The sequence below is a fragment of the Puma concolor genome, chromosome E3 (genome assembly GCF_028749965.1).
Source record: "Puma concolor isolate L17-30 chromosome E3, mPumCon1.1.hap2, whole genome shotgun sequence".
Taxonomy (NCBI): domain Eukaryota; kingdom Metazoa; phylum Chordata; class Mammalia; order Carnivora; family Felidae; genus Puma; species Puma concolor.
Window position 1 is genome coordinate 30,450,174 of NC_141682.1, and position 17,908 is coordinate 30,468,081.

Consider the following 17,908-nt stretch of genomic DNA (forward strand, 5'->3'; position numbering starts at 1 on the left):
GGTTCGTGAGCTCAAGCCCCATGTCAGGCTCTGTGCTGACAGTGCAGAGCCTGCCTGGGATTCTCCCTCTCTCTCTGCCCCTCCCCTGCTTGGGCTCTCTCTCTCAAAATAAATAAACTTAAATAATAAAAATAAAAAATAAATAAAAATAAAATCTTGAGGTGCCTGGGTGGCTCAGTCAGTTAAGCGTCTGACTCGATTTTAGTTCAGGTCATGACCTCACGGTTTGTGAGTTCGAGCCCCACATCACGCTCCAACTGTCAGTGTGGAGAGTGTACCCTTTTTCTCTCTCAAAATAAACTAAAAAAAAACCACTTTTTTTTAATCTTAAAAAAAAAAGCTGTTCTTTTTGGAAGAAAGAGTTCAAATAAATATTCTTAATGACAAACTCTAAATCAATTCTGATCATCATATTTACTTATTAGTTGTATGTTTAGTAACACTAAAAAAATTCCTAAGTGCTTTCCTACAGGCAGTCCCTTCACATTGCTAAGTGGGAGATGGAGATCTTATGCAGATTTTTAGAAAAAGGAATCATTTGCATAAGGTAGTTCCTTTATCTGGCTAATATTGATTAAACAACTGCCACGAGGGGGCCATTATCCCAGGAAATAAACAACTGAACCACTGCTATTAACTGAGCACCTCCTACGAGCTGGGCACTGGGCTTGCCTTCTAGGTACATTCAGGATCTCATCGGGATTCAGTGTCAGAGGAAAGATCCCAAGTGAAGGAGGGGCAGGGGAGGGGTCAGGAAAGATGGGCCGGACTCAGTGCCTTCGTGGGGAGCAGTGAGTGACCCAGAACTACCGGTCTGATGTGGGGTCGTGTGTACCTAGGTAATGAGAGGTGGGCCAATGGGAGAAGAGAAAGGTTTCAGAGGCAATGGGATCAGCAAAGCGGTGCCAGAGGATGATAAATCTCCTCAGGAAGGAGGGCCGGGCTAGGACATCCTAGAAGTAAAATGTTTCATCACTTCTGGGACTGAGGGGATAAAGAGGGAAAACAGCACAAGAATGACAAGTGATAAAGAAAGGGATCGATGCTATCTGAGGGCTGTTAAAGAAATAACTTACAGGCTCTGGGGACGAGAGAGAAGAAAGACCAAAGATGCTGGCCAGGTGTCAGAGCTGGGGAGGAAGAGAGGTTCCCTTCAGCAAGCCTCAGAGAGAAGGTTAAGTTGAATTTTAGAAAAGGTGAGTTCGAGGTGATGACATGACTCCCAAGTAGGATGGTCTAGTGAGCAGCTGGAGGGACCAAACTGCAGCTGGGAGTTAAGAATGAGGCCATTGTACGCACTTGCGAGTAATCTGCAGAGAAATGACAACTTTGTACTGAAATTAGTTTCTCACCTATTAGCCTTTTAAAACTAGAAGGTACCAGTCGTTCCCAGCTTACCCGATCTGAAAGTTTATTTCTCCTGAGAGAAAACAAACCACACGCTGACATCTAAAATGTACTTTTGGGGCGCGTGGGTGGTTCAGTTGGAGCGTCCGACTCTTGACTTCGGCTCAGGTCCTGATCTTGTGGTTCATGAGTTTGAGCAGACCCTGCTTAGGATTCTGTCTGTCTGTCTCTCTCTGCCCCTCCCCTGCTTGCTCTCTCTCTCTGTCTCTCACAATAAATTAAAAAATAAACTGAAAAAAATAAATCAATAAAACATGTTTTTTAAAATTAAAAAAAAAATTTTTTTAATGTTTATTTTTGAGATAGAGAGAGCACAAGCAGGGGAGGGGCAGAGAGACGGAGACGGAATCTGCAACAGGATCCAGGCTCTGAGCGGTCAGCACAGTGCCCGACGCGAGGCTCGAACTCACAAGCAGTGAGATCATGACCTGAGCCGCAGTTGGGCGCTCAACCAACTGAGCTACCCAGGTGACCCTAAAGCATATTTTTAAGTCGTATTTTGAGAAGCTGAGGTGGTCACTACTTTTGTCTTATGACTGTCTTTAACAAACTAGAAACGGCATGGACTTGGATTACATCTTGGGAATTTTGCTAGTTTCAGCTTCCCCTAAATCCAAAATGTCAAAGCGAACAGAGAAAAGAGTCCACATCTTAACCAAATTCAGTTGATCTTTTCTGCTATTTCTGTCTGCATTTGGGTCACTTCCCTGAGGGAAAACAGCACTTTCAGGGGAAGAAAGTGCTCTTCAGGGATAAAACGCAGTTCAAACCCTGAACTTCCAAGGTGTGGGTCAACACACCCTCCCGCACTGGCAATGACTGAAGGCCTCTTGGGAGCACAGCGTTCCCAAGGATGTTTACAGATGTTCTGTATAAACTCGGCCCGTGGCAGGAGCGAGAGGCTCTGCTGGCTCTGAGTTCCTGCACAAGTAAGCACACATGAGGCCTCAGAGAGGACGCTGGGGGTGGGTGGGGGTGGGGTGGGGGAACGTAACGTCGGTAGGACTGGGGGAGGAGATTCATTCCCTTTTCCAACTCCTGTGCCCGGTCCACACAGATACACTTTGGTTTGTGTTTAAGCATCACGTGAAATGACAAGTGTTAATTATCTAGTTCAAAGCTAAAGGGGAAGAATGCCTGAGTTTGGAAAAGTCTGCAAGACTGCAAACAGAGACAGGATTAAAACGACAGGTTGAACACCGCAGCATTGAAGAGTACAGTAAACCTCTGGGGACTGAGCCACTCTGAAGAGCTGTGGTTTCTGGATAAAAACTTGGGTCTTTAACTGATGTCTATAAGGCACGTCAAGAGGTCTTTTCACGCAAAGAAATTATAAGCCAAGCTTGCGGTTATCCTTATGAGGATGTAATATGAACTCTTGCCTAAAGAAGTCGATAGGTTTTACTTAATTTTTTAAAGTCCTATTTAAGTAATCTCTACACCCAACGTGGGGCTTGAACTTACAACCCTGAGATCAAGAGTCACATACTCGTCTAAGCCAGCCTGGCACCCTGGGAAATCTATAGTTTTTATTAGGCTCTCAAGGAGGACCAAGACCGAAATAAGGTTAAAAACTGTTTATCCACTAGGATAAAGACTTTTAAAATGTTCGCCATCCCACTGGTCCTGGAGTGGTCACGATGAACCCAGGTGAGCCTTTCCACAGTGACGTAGCATCATCGTCATGCACTCCCACCCTCTGGGTCCTGGAACAGTCTCAACACCAGTAGCCACCACTCCACTGTGGTGACATCTGGCCTTCAGGCAGGCTTTCACATGCTGTTTCTCTTTCTCCCTCTCTCCCTTTCTCTTGAATTAGGTGCAGCCTTTAAAAAAAAATCTGATTTCAGGGGCACCTGGCTGGCTCAGTTGGTTAAGTGTCTTGACTTTGGCTCAGGTCATGATTTCACGGTTTATGAGTTCGAGCCCCACATCAGGCTCGGCGCTGACAGCACGGGCCTGCTTGGATCCTCATGATCCCTCTCTCTCTCTCTCTCTCTCTCTCTCTGCCCCTCCCTGGCTCTCCCTCCCACTCTCTCTCAAAAATAAACAAACAGGGGTGGCTCCGTCAGTTGAGCACCCGACTTCGGCTCAGGTCATGATCTCGTGGTTTGTGAGTTTGAGCCCCACATCAGGCTCTGTGCTGACACCTCGGAGCCTGGAGCCTGCTTCGGATTCTGTGTCTCCCCGTCTCTCGGCCCCTCCCCTGCTCATGCTCTATCTCTCTCTGTCTCTCAATAATAAATAAATGTTAAAAAAAATTTTTTTTTAATGTTTATTTCTGAAACAGAGAGAGACAGAGCATGAGCGGGGGAGGGGCCGAGAGAGAGGGAGACACAGAATCTGAAGCGGGCTCCAGGCTCCCAGTTGTCAGCACAGAGCCTGATGTGGGGCTCGAACTCACAAACTGTGAGATCATGACCTGAGCCGAAGTCAGTCGTTCAACAGACTGAGCCACCAGGCACCCCTAAAAAATAAAAAAAAAACAAAACAAAACATTAAAAACCTTTTTTTAAAAAGGAAAGGATACATGCACCTTTATAAAAAAATTTTTTTAAATTCAAAAAAAATCTGATTTCACATAAAAATGCAGACTCTTGGTTTCTCCTGAAAAAAATCCGATCAAGCAAGACTGGGATTGCAATTGGAGTGACAAGAATCATCGCAAGCTGCATAACTCAGCAGCTGCACTCTTCAGGGAGGGCCTATCTGCTCTGGTTTGCAAGTCCTCATCCACTTGTGTTCCTCCCTGACCTTGGGGGTATTTGCATTTTCGTGACCCCTCCGTAGGTGAGACCGGCAGAGTCTACTGATGAGCTTATGTTTCTGGGTTAACTGGTCTTAGGCTGGTAAGCTTTGGGAGTTCTATCAGCTGAGAGTCTCCCTGTCTCTGGATTTGCTGGCAGGTTGTTTATCATCATTGCTGAGAAAATGATTGCCTCTGAGGTCTTTCACCAAGTTTTCTGAACTATTGCTTCTATTCTGTTACAGACCCTGAGGTCGGACACCCCTACTCGGCAGACTCTGTGTGTGAAAGGCTGTGGGTGAATCGGAGGGCAAGTCTAAAGATTCTAGGTTGTCTTTTTTCCTCATCATTTCCCCAGAGACCTAGGTCAAAATGAATGAAGAGTTTGTGGGCTCTTCTGTGAACCACATATTTAGTACGGGCGTTTAAAACGCCGGCTTTAATATTTTTGAGGTATTTACTTCCGGGTTCTGAGAAACTGTAATTACACCACATTTTTTTTCCTTCTGTTTACTTGTATCATATAACAATGATGTATACTTCTCAGTTTTAAAGTCAGATGACATGTTCTGAGTCCCCTCCCTTCACTACTTATGAGCCATGAGACTGTGGGCGAATTACTCCCTCTCTCTGAATCTCACATGAGCATATATAAGGCATGGGGTTCCCACTCCGACCTCACAGGGCTGTCGTGAGCATTAAGGAGACGCGTGTAAGCACCAGCACAAAGGGAGTATTCAGTAACTGTGGTCTCTTCTTCCACATCATGGTTCCGGCGGGACACTTCCCAAACCGTCCAAGTGAGGAATCCCAAAAGCTGTTCGCATGCTCAGGCCATATAATCAACAACTTATTCTGACATCTCATCAATGTAACTTTTAAATGTTTATTTTTTTGGAGACAGAAAGAGAGAGAGAGAGAGAGAGGGAGGGAGAGAGGGAGAGATCGGGGGTGGGGGAGGGGCAGAGAGACAGGGAGACAAAGAATCCCAAGCAGGCTTCCCACAGTCAGCGCAAAGCCCTTTGCGGGGCTTGAACCCGCGAACCGTGAGATCATGATGGGAGCCGAAACCAAGAGTCAGATGCTTAACCGACCGAGCCACCTAGGTGCCCCTCACCAATGTAACTTTTAGAAACACCTGGAGAGATATTATTTCCTGAGGAAAATGCCATCTCTAAAATTTCAGGGTCAAGAAATGGCATAAAGTCTTAGAAAGCACAACATGAACGAACTGGGTCATTGAGCTTTTCTAAAATGTTGAGCTGTTGGCACAACTGACAGGAAACAATTATCACAGCGTCACGACTTGGGCAACTGCAAGAGCTCTAGCACTGGAACCTTTTCCGTGTTTCCGCAAGAAATACCTAACTGACATGGTACAGTTATCTGAAAAATCTAGGAAGGAAACAAAAGGACTGGAATACCATATCCCAGCTATTCTGTGTGATTAAAGAACTGGCAATAAACGTGGCTATTGCTCCCTCGGAAGGAAAACTGTTTGATTTGGTCAAGTACCGATCTGTAGAATCATCTAGAAGAAGTGGTGGAAGGAGGTGGTGTCACTGCCATTAACTGTTTGATTCTTTAGTCACCCCGAGGTCAATTAATACAGTAATTGTCACTGAGTTCAAAGAAGTATGCATTCATAATGAGTTTAAATGGAGCATTTTTATACCTCAGCTTATAAAGACTGCATGCAATGAATCACTAAATACTACTCCTGAAACCAATGCGACGCTATATATTAACAGACTTGAATTTAAATAAATGAAATAAAGATGTCACGTAGTGATAGTTAACTCTTTAGAAGTCATAATCTTCAAACTACTTTGTTCAGTGACATATAATTATGGTTCTACCTTTTTGTTCAACAAGACGTTTATTGTGACAATAGTACATACCTAATGTTTTAGGAGTAATCTTTCGGAGGACTAATTTATTGGGATTCTAACCTGAAAAGAGGATCTCAATCACTACTTAGCAAAGATGTTTCCCTGCAAGAATAAAAAGATTTTGCCTTTGTATCGTCTTTTAACTAGGTCATTTACTTCTTTTCATTACATATTACCTGACAGCAAAGAAGAATGACAACCACTAGCATCTAATGAGAGCTTATCATGTGAAAGATGATCCTATGAGATGATTATTGCTCTCATCTCCACTTTACAGATGAGAAAAATGGAGGCCTAGTTAATAGAGGACAGAGCCAGGTTTTAAACCATGGTCTGACTTCTGGGGCACCTGGGTGGCTCAGTCGGTTGAGCGTCCGACTTCAGGTCAGGTCATGATCTCACAGTTCGTGAGTTCGAGCCCCGCGTCGGGCTCTGTGCTGACAGCTCAGAGCCTGGAGCCTGCTTAGGATCCTATGTCTCCCTCTCTCTCTCTCTCTGCCCCTCCCCCGCTCATGCTTTGTCTCTTTCTCTCTCTGTCAAAAATAATTAAACATTAAAAAAAAATTAAAAAAAATTTAAACCATGGTCTGACTTAAAGCCTGACCTCATAGCACTACATTATTCCAATAAGGTAACCAATATGTTATTGGTTCAAAGAACTAATTGGCCCTTCTATCCTGCTACTACAAAAGCTGAGCAATCCAAACTGCAGAAAATAAACCAGGAAGGGACAACACCACTGCGTTTCGGAACATGAACTCTGGCTCGATGAGCATGGTGTTGCGTGAGACAAGCAGACGCAGTCACAAGAGAAAGTGGGGTGAAGGGTGCTGGGTGGCTCAGTTGGGTGAGCATTAAAAACTCTTGATTTCTTGATTTCAGCTCAGGTCATGATCCCAGGGTGGTGGGATCGAGCCCTGCGTCTGACTCTGTGCTGAGCGTGGAGTCTGCTTAAAATTCTCTCTCTCTCCCCACCCCACCCCGCCATTCTCCTTCTCCCCCACTAGCACTCTCTCTCTAAAAGTTAACAGAAAGAAAGAAAGAAAGAAAGAAAGAAAGAAAGAAAGAAAGAAAGAAATGTGAGGGGTGCCTGGCTGGCTCAGTTGGAACAGTGTATGACTCTTGACCCTGGGGTGGTGAGTTCAAGCCCTATGTTGGGCATAGAGATTCCTTGCATAAACTAAAAAAAAAAAAAAAAAAAAAAAAAAAAAAAAAAGAAAGAAAGAAAGAAAGAAAGAAATAGTGGTGAGAGTAGTTGGGAACTCCCTTATTTCTGGCACCCCAGGTCTACTTCTGGGGACACCACTATAAACACAAGTAGAATACTACAGACATTTTAAATGTCCAAAGAGTGACCACACATTTCTAGCGACTATGAAATGAAATGTGCCCAAATGCAAGCAAGGCAAAGGCCATACATGGCAAAAATAAGAGAATATTGTGTACACCTCTTGTAGGTGGCAGAAAGTGGCTTTCATGAACACAACAGAAGCACTTCCAGGCTCTTCCCATAAAAAACCTTGTCCAAAAATATTTTCTTTCTGGACGGAGTCAGACATTACTAGGGCAAAGGTAGCTAGCTAGCGCACTGGCTGACGTGCTGCCTGAACTTTGAGACCCCGTGATTCACTGCTCGTGAGGGATGTTGGGCAAGACAAGAGAACACTGAGAAGAGTGTCCTGGCTCTCCCTAGAGACTCTTCTTTTGTTTATGTTATGTGGCATATATTCGGCGACCTATCCCGTATTAAATGCTGTAGATGTCCAATAACTTGGGATAAAAAAAAAAACTGATTAGAAACCATACTTTAATTATTGGTTTGAGTAGTCTCTCCTTCTCCAATCAAATTCTGAGCTTCTTGAGATGAGGAACCAAGCCACAGAATTCTATCATCGTATTTGCAGTAGCTGGCACGAGGATGGGTTCTGGATACTTGTAGATGAAAATCAAATCAGCATATATCTGACTCCCTATCACAGTAATTTCTTAGAACCTCTGACATAATCATCTGAGTTTTGTGAAGCTGAAATGAAAAAGGATATCTGACAGAGAGGCTCAAGAATGTACATTTTATTTTATTTTATTTCATTTTATTTTATTATTTCTAAGTAAGTTCCATGCCCAGCATGGAGCCCAATGCAGGGCTTGAATTCATGACCCTGAGGTCAAGACCTGAGCCAAGATCAAGAGTCAGATGTTTGGGGTGCCTGGGTGGCTTACGTAGTTAAGTGTTTGATTCCAGCTCAGGTCATGATCTCAAAGTTTCACGGGTTCAAGCCCCGTGTCAGGTTCTGTGCAGACAGCTCAGAGCCTGGAGCCTGCTTTGGATTCTGTGTCTCCCACTCTCTCTGCCCCTCCCTTGCTTGGGCTCTCTCTCAAAAATAAATAAATAAAAAAACAAAAAAACAAAAAACAAGAGTTGGATGCTTAACCGATGGAGCCACCCAGGTCCCCCAGAAGTGTACATTTTAAACAAGCCCCTTAGGAGATTCTTAATGCACACAGAAGTTTGGGAACTAGAGAGTTGTTACATACAAATAAATAAACACGTGTGTGCCTAAATACATGTTTCAGACAAGGTATAGGTAAGGTGTGAACAAAATAAAGTTTAAACAACATTTTCAAGCTCATTTCCTCTACTCTCCAATCTCTCCTCTCTCCAGTGCCTGAATCATCCTGCTGTAACAAAATTCTGATCAAACATTTCCTTTGCTCAAAACCGTCTTGACCGTGAGAAACTAAAACCCATAGTTGTAAGCTTGTCATTTAAGAATCTTTACGGTCCACAAATCAACAGAACTTTTTAATGAGGTCTTTTGTTTTTGTTTTAAGTAGGTTACATGCCCAATGTGGGGCTTTAACTCATGGCCCTGAGATTAAGAGTCGCATGCACTACAGCTTGAGCCAGCCAGGTACCCCAACACAACTTTTTAAACAAGAGCACATCATAAAAAAAAAAATTAAAAAAAAAAAAAAACCAAAAAACAAGAGCACAAAGTCTGGAGCCAGAATGATCGATTTCAAATCCCAGCTCACCAATCACTAGTGTGATCTCATGCAAGTCACTTAATCTGTGTGCCTCAGTTTCCTCATCTGTAAAACTGGGATATTAATACCACCTTACTGATGGGGTTGTTGATAGGATTAAATGAGTTAATAATATACACACCGCACTCAGAATAGTGGCCAGCACATTAGTGCAAAGTAAATGTTAGTTATTACTATTATTACAATTATTCCCTACTACTCATCTACTTACACACTACACTTTGGTCCCATCTATAAATTCCTGCTCCTTGGGCATTTTTTTGTCACATTGTTTCCTTCATCTGTAACCCAGCTATGCACCATCCCTGGGTCAAAAGTGTTCAATTGACAAGACCCGAATCACCTGCCACTGGAAAGTCTTTAATGGCTAATTCCACTCACACCCAAATTAATCCTTCCTGCCTCTGTGCATTACTGTAACTTTTATTTGTGTGTTTAGTCATCTCCTAGACGGCTATTTCCCCTGAGAGTCTTGTATACTTAAAACGTTATGTTCCCAGGAATGGAGACCTGGGTGCCAAACAGGTCACATTTATTTTAAGCCTCATATTTCTCATTCATAAGTTCAGGATAATAATATCCACTCTGAAGGAGGTTTAAATAACAAACTCTATCCATAGGTAGTCAAAGAAGAGTACCGAATAGTGATAGGATGATTAATAGCTGCCCTTACTGATGTCAGCTACGTTACTGGCGTCAGTGCCAAGCACTGGAGGAGACAGTTTTTCCATCTCGTTTATGGAAACAGGCTGGGAAACGCAGAACACACCATACACCCAGACAGGCTGTTTACAAAACAGCCGGGACAAAAACAAACCAAACTACCTAACTCGCACGTGCGCTCTGCGCCGGCTCTGGGGCGTGTCCGGAGAACAGAGCAAACCTCTTTTCTATTGGCCTTTCAGAGGGTGACATCAAGACCACCCCCAAAGGACCGACCAATGGGCTTTAGCGGGGAGGACCCAACGGCGACAGCTGAGGGCATGACAATGTCTGGACTTTTATCACCTCTCCACCAAAGTTGGGGGGCCGTCTCCTGCCCCGCCAAAGAGCCTCGGCTAGACACAGCCTGATCTTCATTTACCCCTCTTTATATTTTCTTTTAACGAGAACTTTTTGTACAAGTTCCCATTAGAAGCCGTGAGCATGGAATCATAACAGCTGTGTTCTAGCCTAACCCTAGTGCGACTCTGGGGTTTCACTTTCCCTTTTGAGCGCGTCCGTTACCCTATTTTATAACGGGAGCAATCGTTCCGCGTTAGGGCAGGAACTGCCTCTCCAATCAGACCCGTAGCTCAGTCTAGCACCAACCTGATCAATTCTGGACGCGCAACCAACGGCTGCGGCAGGGGCTCCTGGGAGGCAGGCGTCCCTTCGTTCCACTCCAAAATGTGTGGAAGCGATGCCTCCTCCCTCCCGCCCTGGGGAGATCCTGGAGCGGTAGGCTCTGACCCTGACCCCTGAGGGGACGCAGGCAAGTCCCGGCGATCCGCCCTGTCGACGTAGGGCTCTCGGGAAAGGACGGGGAAGTTGGCCACGCGAGGGTCCGGGCCCGGTGGCCGAGACCGCGGATGCTTAGGACTCGGGCCTGGGCGAGGAAAGCCCCGCGCACCTGCTTCTCTAACCCGTCCCCCACAGCCGTCCTGAATACGCCGCCCCGAAATGCAGCCCGGGCCTCCCTTTGCCCTTTCCCGCCACGCTGGGGCTTACCACTCTGTTCCTTCCGGGCCCACCCGGCCGCCGCCCTCCTCCCGGACCCCCACGGAAGCAGAGGAAGAGGTGGCCACTTCACTTCCGGAAGTAACCGAAGACTTACTGGGGAGAAGAGTGCCCCGGCCCACGACCATAGAGGGGAAGCCGCACTCTTCTCCCAACCCTCTCAACCCCGCGACCTCCCCGCTGCCTAGAGCGGCCACTCCCCGGCCGAGGATTTCGGCGCATGCGTGCCACCGCCGGCCCCGCCCGTTCCTCTCTAGAAATAAACTCGGGGCCACGGTGGCGTTACACCCAGAGGGTGAGGCGGGTGTCTGGTTCAGGTCCTCTTGGGAGGTTGTCTCTGTGTCTGGAGGAAACAGCTTTACCCAGAACTTAAATAATACCGCACTGTACTCTCCACAAAGATTTTTTGCAGAAAATCCCAGGACTTTGGCGGAAGTTCTCTGTGTAGTGTTAAGAACGGGAATTAAAGTGACTTTATGAACCTTTTTTTCTCCCATTGTTTCGGGGCGTTGAGAATTCATGCTGGGTATTTTTAAACAACTGGCCTGGAGTTTGTTAAACTGATCATTTGGAGTGACATTTTTCTTTCTAACATAACAGATTGGCAAGGAATTAAAAGACTGGTCCTATGCTAGGGCAGGGAGTGTGAACTCATTTTCTGGAGGGTAATTTGTGTCAGTGTCAGTGTGTATGTGTGTGTGATACGACATAAAATTTACCATTTTAACCATTTTTAAGTGTACAGTTTAGTGGCATTCAGTACTTTAACGTAGTTGTACATCTATCATCAGCATCCATCTCCAGGACTTTTTCACCTTAGCAAACTGAAAATCCATACTCTTTAAACATTTCCAACCCGCACTTTCTCTCCAGCCTCTGGGAACCACCTTTCGACCTTATGTCTTGTCAATGTGACTTCGCTAGGTACTTCACGTGAGTGGCATCATACTGTATTTGCCTTTTTGTGACTGGCTTATTTCACTTAGCATAATATCCTTAAGGTTTATCTACCTTGTAACGTGTCAGAATGTCCTTCCTTTGTAAGGCTCGATAACATTCCATTCTAAGTATATACAACTTTTTGTTTATCTGTTAATGGACACTGGGTTGTTTCCACCCTTTGGCTATTGTGAATAGTGCTACTAAGAACACGTGTGTGCAAATACCTATTCAAGCCTCTGCTTTCAATATTTTTAGGTGCATGCCCAAAAGTGGAATTGCTGCATTACATGATAATTCTATTTAAAAAATTTTTCAGAATCTCCATACTGTTTTCCACAGCAGCCACACCATTTTAGCTTGCCACCAACAGCACACAGGGGTTTCAGTTTCTCAGCGAAGGGATGTGAAAGGATTGGAAAAAAAGAAAGGCAGCTCTTTCTGCCCACAGGTCCTGTCCCAGTGCTTTAATAAAACCACCCTTTTTTTGCGTCAAAAAAAGGGGAGGGGATGGGAAAGGATATCTCATTACTGTTTTGCTTTGTGTTAGTGATGCTGAACATCTTTTCATGTGCTTACTGGTGATTTGTACATCTTTGGGGAAATGTTTATTGAAGACCTTTGACTATTTTTTAATCAGGTTCCTTTTTGTCATTGAATTGTAGGAGTCCTTTATGTATTGCGGATATTAGTCCCTTATCAGATATACAGTTTGCAAATATTTTCTCCCGTTACATGGGTTGCGTTTTCACTTTGATGATAGTATCCTTTCCTGCACAAGTGTCATAAATTCTGATGTCTGATTCATCTATTTTTTCTTTTGCTGCCTGTGCTTTGGGTATCATATTTAAACAATAAAATCATTGCCGAATACAATGTGAGGAGGCTTTTGCTTTATGTTTTCTTCTAAGAGTCTTATAGTTTCACCTCTTACATTTAGATGTTTCATCTATTTTGAGTTAATTTTTTTAAATGTTTATTTATTTCTTTAGAGAGAGAGAGAGCATGTGTGAGCAGGGGAGGAGCAGAGAGAGAGAGGGAGACCCAAGCAGGCTCCCTTCTCTCAGTGCAGAGCCCAATGTGGGGCTCAGTCCCACAAACCCTGAGATCATGATCTGACACTTAACCAACTGAGCCACCCAGGTGCCCATATTTTGAGTTAATTTTTATTTTATATATAATTTTTCTTTGGTATAAAGTAAGGATCCAACTTCATTCTCTCCCATGTGGACATCCAGTGTTCCCAACACTATTACTGGCAAGACTGTTCTTTTCCCACTGAGTGATTTCAGCACACTTGTAAATCATATGTCCTTAAATGCAAGGGTTTATTTGGGGGAAGGTCTCTATTTCATTGGTTTCTAGGTTTTTCTTTATGCCAATACCACACTGTTCTGACTACTGTAGCTTTGTAGCAAGTTTTCTTATGTATTTATTTAAATTACTTAAATTTTATTTAAATTACTTAAAATTACTTATTTAAAATTATTTAAATTACTTAAAATTTAAATTTAAGTGCCATATATATTTAGTTCTTTCTGTATTTGACTTTTTTTTTTTTAAGTAGACTTCACACCCAGTGTGGAGCCTAAAGCAGGGCTTGAGCTCATGACCGTGAGATGAAGACCTGAGGTGAGATCAAGAGACCGACGCTTAGCTGACTGAACCACCCAGGCACCCTGTATTGCACTTTTTAAGCCGAAACAAAAAAAGGCAGAGAAATATTTCAAGCCTGAGGTTCGACTACTTATATTTTTCTCCTTCCCATTTCCCCTGAACTCTAGAATTCACATTTACTCTCCGCTGTTCACATTAAGATAGTTGACATAATTACCTATTTGTAAATTTCCACTGAATGAGGCAAGGGAAATGAATTTGTTGACGGAATTGGTGGGGAAAATATGGCCAGACTCTTATGTGTTCTTTAGAATATTTAATACTGCATTTTGGGGGGGAAATGGTCATCTTTTTTTTTTTTTTTCTTCAAAAAACAGAACGGATTTTGTACTCAATAAATGTCAAAGTAAGGTGTGAACGCAAGGGAATTGTGGCAAGGCACAACTCTAATCCTGTCTTACATTGATGCAGCACTCTACACTTCACAGACATCATCACCTATCCTCAACCCTATTTAGTGGATGAGAAGATCGAGGTTTAGGAGTGATGAATACGTTCCAAACCTAATTAATGGCAAAGGTAGCCTTTGAAAGCTGGTCTGCTAACCAACTACATAGTCGGTTTTTGTGAAAGATGAAAGTGAATTCATTCACTCAGCTATGTTTATCGAGCATCTACTATGTATCGACACCGTTGTAGGCTCTGGGGATCCACAGTATACTCCAAACCAACCAAACCAAGACTTCATCTATTTTGTTCGCCAGTCCCGGTGGCTAGTGCAGTAGGTCTCAGCTTTGTATTCTCTTCACCTCTCTTAGGTAACCCTCCCTCCAGTTATCCCCCCCCCCCCCATTATTTTTATTGCAGGACCGGGCTCTCGCTCTTCATAGCGCTGATTGTGTTTCCAAGTGGCAAGTTTGATACCTGCCTGACTTTCCCCCTTTTCCCCCAAGTTAAGCTCCAAAGGGGCAAAGATTTTGTCTCCTCTGTTCAACACTGTATCCCCACCCGTTTGAGAGCGCCTGGCGCATAATATCGCCAGGAAATATTTGTTCACCAATTGGGCGTCAAGACATGATTATTTCTTAATCTGAACTTGCTGTCCCACGTCTGGCCTCGCAAGTTAGCCCAAGTCTTGGCGATTTCCATAGCCACGCCCCTTCCCCAGCCCTGAAGTAGTGAAAAGAGCCCAGGCTGGCACCGCCCCCGCCGCTGACGCAGACACACGTGACGCGCGCCGGCGCGCGCTGTTTCCGGAAGTCGCCGCCGCGGTCTCCGCCGCTTCTGCCTTCGCTGCTGCTGCGGTCCCAGCGGAACTTTTCGTGTAGAACGGCCGAGGCGGGCCCAGGCGGGGCCGGGGTTCCGGCCACTCTGCAGAATGGAGATAATCAGGAGCAGTGCGTGTCGCGCCGTGCATCACCCCGAGACTCAAGGCCCCCTCACCCGGCCTGCTAGGCCCAGACCAGCGCCGGTGTGCTTGGCGGGGCCTGGGGCTGAAGCATCCCCTCAGGGGTTTGCCTCCCCTGAAGTCTGTGAGCTTTAGGGGGTCTTGTCCCTGCCTTGTCCTGCCTTGTCCTGCCCGGGCGTCCCCCAGGGCTGTGTGCCTCTGTGGCCCGTGCACCCTCGGGGCTGGTCTTCCTCCGGCCCACGCACCCACTGGGGACTTGATCCCCTCCCACCATGCACCCCTCGGGGACTTGATACTGTGTCTTGTTTATCCCTCTAGGACTTGTCCTCCTCCCGCCTGAGGCCTCAGGATCTTCCCAGCCCTTCCCTTTCCCATTAGGAGCTCTTGGGCAGGAAGCCCGGACACCGGTTCTGAGCCTCTTCTCGGTTTCTCCGCAGATTTTAAGAGTAATCTTCAAAAAGTGTACCAGGCCATAGAGGAGGCCGACTTCTTCGCCATCGATGGGGAGTTTTCAGGTATCCCTCGCTTGCAAGCTGGGGGCTAGCGATGCATAGCCAACGCTCCTCGTGACCCTCTGACTCCCCGACCCCCCCCCCCCCACTTCTGCCTGCTGGCCCCTCCTGTTTGTGGCCTTGGGCGTTGGTTATATGAGTCTCATCGATTTCTCTTAAGCGTTTCAGTGGCATGGAAGACGTGCACTGGGTTTGTGAGGGTTACAGATAGAGATTATGGTTTTGGTGCAGCTGAAAACTGACATGCACGTGGTAGGGTAAAGGTCAGGCTTTTTTGTGCGTATGATAAAATATACATCACTAAAATTTACTGTTTTATTTTTTCTAAAGATTTTATTATTTTTTAAGTAATCTCTGTACTCAGGGTGAGACTCGAACTTACAACCCCGGAGATAGTCACAGGCTCCACCAAGTGAGCCAGCCAGGTTCCCCTAAAATCTTACTATTTTAACCATCTTTAAGTGGTTTTACAGTTCAGTGGCATTAAGCACATCCACATTGTCTTGCATCCATCTCCAAAACTTTTCCATTTTATCAAACTGGTATTCTACTAATTGGACAGTAACTCCATTTTTCCCTCCCCACTGCCTCTGGCAGCCATTATTTCTGTCTTCTATGAATTTGACTGTTCTAGGCACTTCCTGTAGGTGGAATCATCCGATATTTTTCCTTTATGACTGACTTTAGCGTCAGGCTCTTGGAGGTAATGAAGGTTTTCCTTTATGCATTAGTGGAAGTGTTCATTGCCTACCTCCGCATGGGTGTATATGTGTGTGTAATGCTTTACCAACACTTACAGGTGCAAAGTTTTTTTCTCCCCCTTTGGATGAAAGACTAATTTCTGAGTTTTTGAAGTCAGTGTGAACAATTGCTATAGATAGCCACTTTTGCTAGCAGATTTTATATGTTAAAAACACTTCAGACCTTTCTAAAGGAAATATGTTCCTTACCTTTAAGCATGAAGTGTTTAGCTGGAGTCAGTTCACTGAGAAGCTGTGCTTTCACCAGAAATAAGTTTTCTCTTTGACCTTCAAAATTCCTTTGTTGTGTATAGATCTTTCTCCAAACTGTTAATCAAGACTTGTACTCTAGCAATAATATGCGTCAGGATTCCTTGATGTCTGATTATGCATTAATCCTTTTGAAAGCAGAAAACTTAATTAATTATAGAGATTGCTTTCTTAAGTCATTACTGTGTTTTGAAACCTATTTTAGACCCTGGAACTGGGTCTAAATGGAAGCATTTACATCTCTGAATTCGTTATTACAGAGTTCAGCTTGGTGGCCAGTGAAATTAATACTAATTTTGAAAAAGTGAAGTAAGGAGTGCTTTCAAGTACTCTTAATTCATAAGAAAATGAAATTACACAGCCTTTGAATAGTTGACCTTTTTATATTAGTGTTAAAATTTTTTATTTATTAAAATTAGGAATCAGTGATGGACCTTCAGTCACTGCATTAACAAATGGTTTTGACACTCCAGAAGAAAGGTATCAGAAGCTTAAAAAAGTAAGTGAAAATCTTTTTTCCCCCACGTTGGTCTTCCTTATGTTGAATCGTAAAGAAACGTTGTCATAAACTTGCACGTTAACTTCTCTAATCCCAGCTGTGAAATGATATTTTAGTGATGTTAAAAAACAACAGCAAAAATAATTGTTTGCTGGAAAACATTTGGGGAAGGTTTACTATTTTCATTGTTAATTTGATTGATAGGAAGTATGATGGGGTGATAGTAATCATTTGCAGATTGGCCTACTGTGATGCTCTGGTTGGTGGATAGGTGGTTAATCAGGAAAAATATTAAGAAGCATTTATAAGTTAACGCTTCTGAATCAAAAGGTGTAGCCTGTTGTAATCGGAAGTATTCTGCTAAAAGTCCAATTGAGTAGTTAGAAACCCCACCTGCCTGAGTGTACTCTTGTCACATTGAATATACAGCACTGATTTGACAGGTGTTTTGTTTCCCTTTTCCAGCATTCCATGGACTTTTTGCTGTTTCAATTTGGCCTTTGCACTTTTAAGTATGACTACACAGATTCAAAGTAGGTTGTTTTAACAAGCAGTGGATTTCTTTTCTCGTGCTATAATGTAGCCCACTAAGACCCCTTTTATCTTATTTCCCCCAGGTATATAACGAAGTCATTTAACTTCTATGTTTTCCCGAAACCCTTCAATAGATCCTCGCCAGATGTCAAGTTTGTTTGTCAGGTTGGTAGCAGAATTGATTTTCTTCTGTTATGAATTGTTGATGAGGCAGTAACGTGGAATCAGAATTCTTTTTTAAAATTCGGTTCTACTACTACCTTTGGGCTTTCGGCAAGCTGTTCCACCTCTCTGACTCGCAGTTTTAGGATTGTGAATGAACAACACTGCTGTCTTCCTCTTTGCTTCAGAATCAAGAGATAAGAGCAAGAAACAGTCAGATGGAAACCAGAACACGAGGTGTATTGTGAGCAAAGCTGACTTTGGGAACATGGCTTTGTTGGGGACTTTTAACGTCTGGCCCCTGATTTGAACCCATAGATCAGGTCCTTCAGGCTTCTTCCCACCCCTTTATCTTTGTTCCCATCTCTAAGGGTGGAGCTTTATTTTCCAGAGGAATAAGTATGTGTGTATCTCG

The 17,908-nt window shown here is 44.2% G+C and overlaps 2 protein-coding genes across 8 annotated transcripts in view; one reads left to right on the top strand and one right to left on the bottom strand.

Moving 5' to 3' along the window:
• BFAR (bifunctional apoptosis regulator) overlaps positions 1 to 11,039 on the bottom strand; it is a 33,963-nt gene extending 22,924 nt beyond the window's left edge. The window contains exon 1 of one of the 5 annotated variants that reach the window (XM_086691166.1): positions 10,910 to 11,039. The gene's annotated coding sequence lies outside the window, so the exon portion shown is untranslated. Of the gene's footprint in view, positions 1 to 10,404; positions 10,540 to 10,803 lie in introns of those variants that run through there. The other 4 variants (XM_086691165.1, XM_086691168.1, XM_086691167.1 and 1 more) reach the window with 4 other exon arrangements.
• Positions 11,040 to 14,599: 3,560 nt separating this feature from the next.
• PARN (poly(A)-specific ribonuclease) overlaps positions 14,600 to 17,908 on the top strand; it is a 169,052-nt gene continuing 165,743 nt past the window's right edge. For 2 of the 3 annotated variants that reach the window (XM_086691171.1, XM_086691172.1), the window contains exons 1-5: positions 14,601 to 14,765; positions 15,214 to 15,291; positions 16,718 to 16,797; positions 17,263 to 17,330; positions 17,415 to 17,496. In XM_086691171.1, the coding sequence (XP_086547297.1) occupies positions 14,747 to 14,765; positions 15,214 to 15,291; positions 16,718 to 16,797; positions 17,263 to 17,330; positions 17,415 to 17,496 (327 nt within the window). In that variant the 5' untranslated portion in view covers positions 14,601 to 14,746. Of the gene's footprint in view, positions 14,766 to 15,213; positions 15,292 to 16,717; positions 16,798 to 17,262; positions 17,331 to 17,414; positions 17,497 to 17,908 lie in introns of all 3 variants that reach the window. The other variant, XM_086691173.1, reaches the window with a different exon arrangement.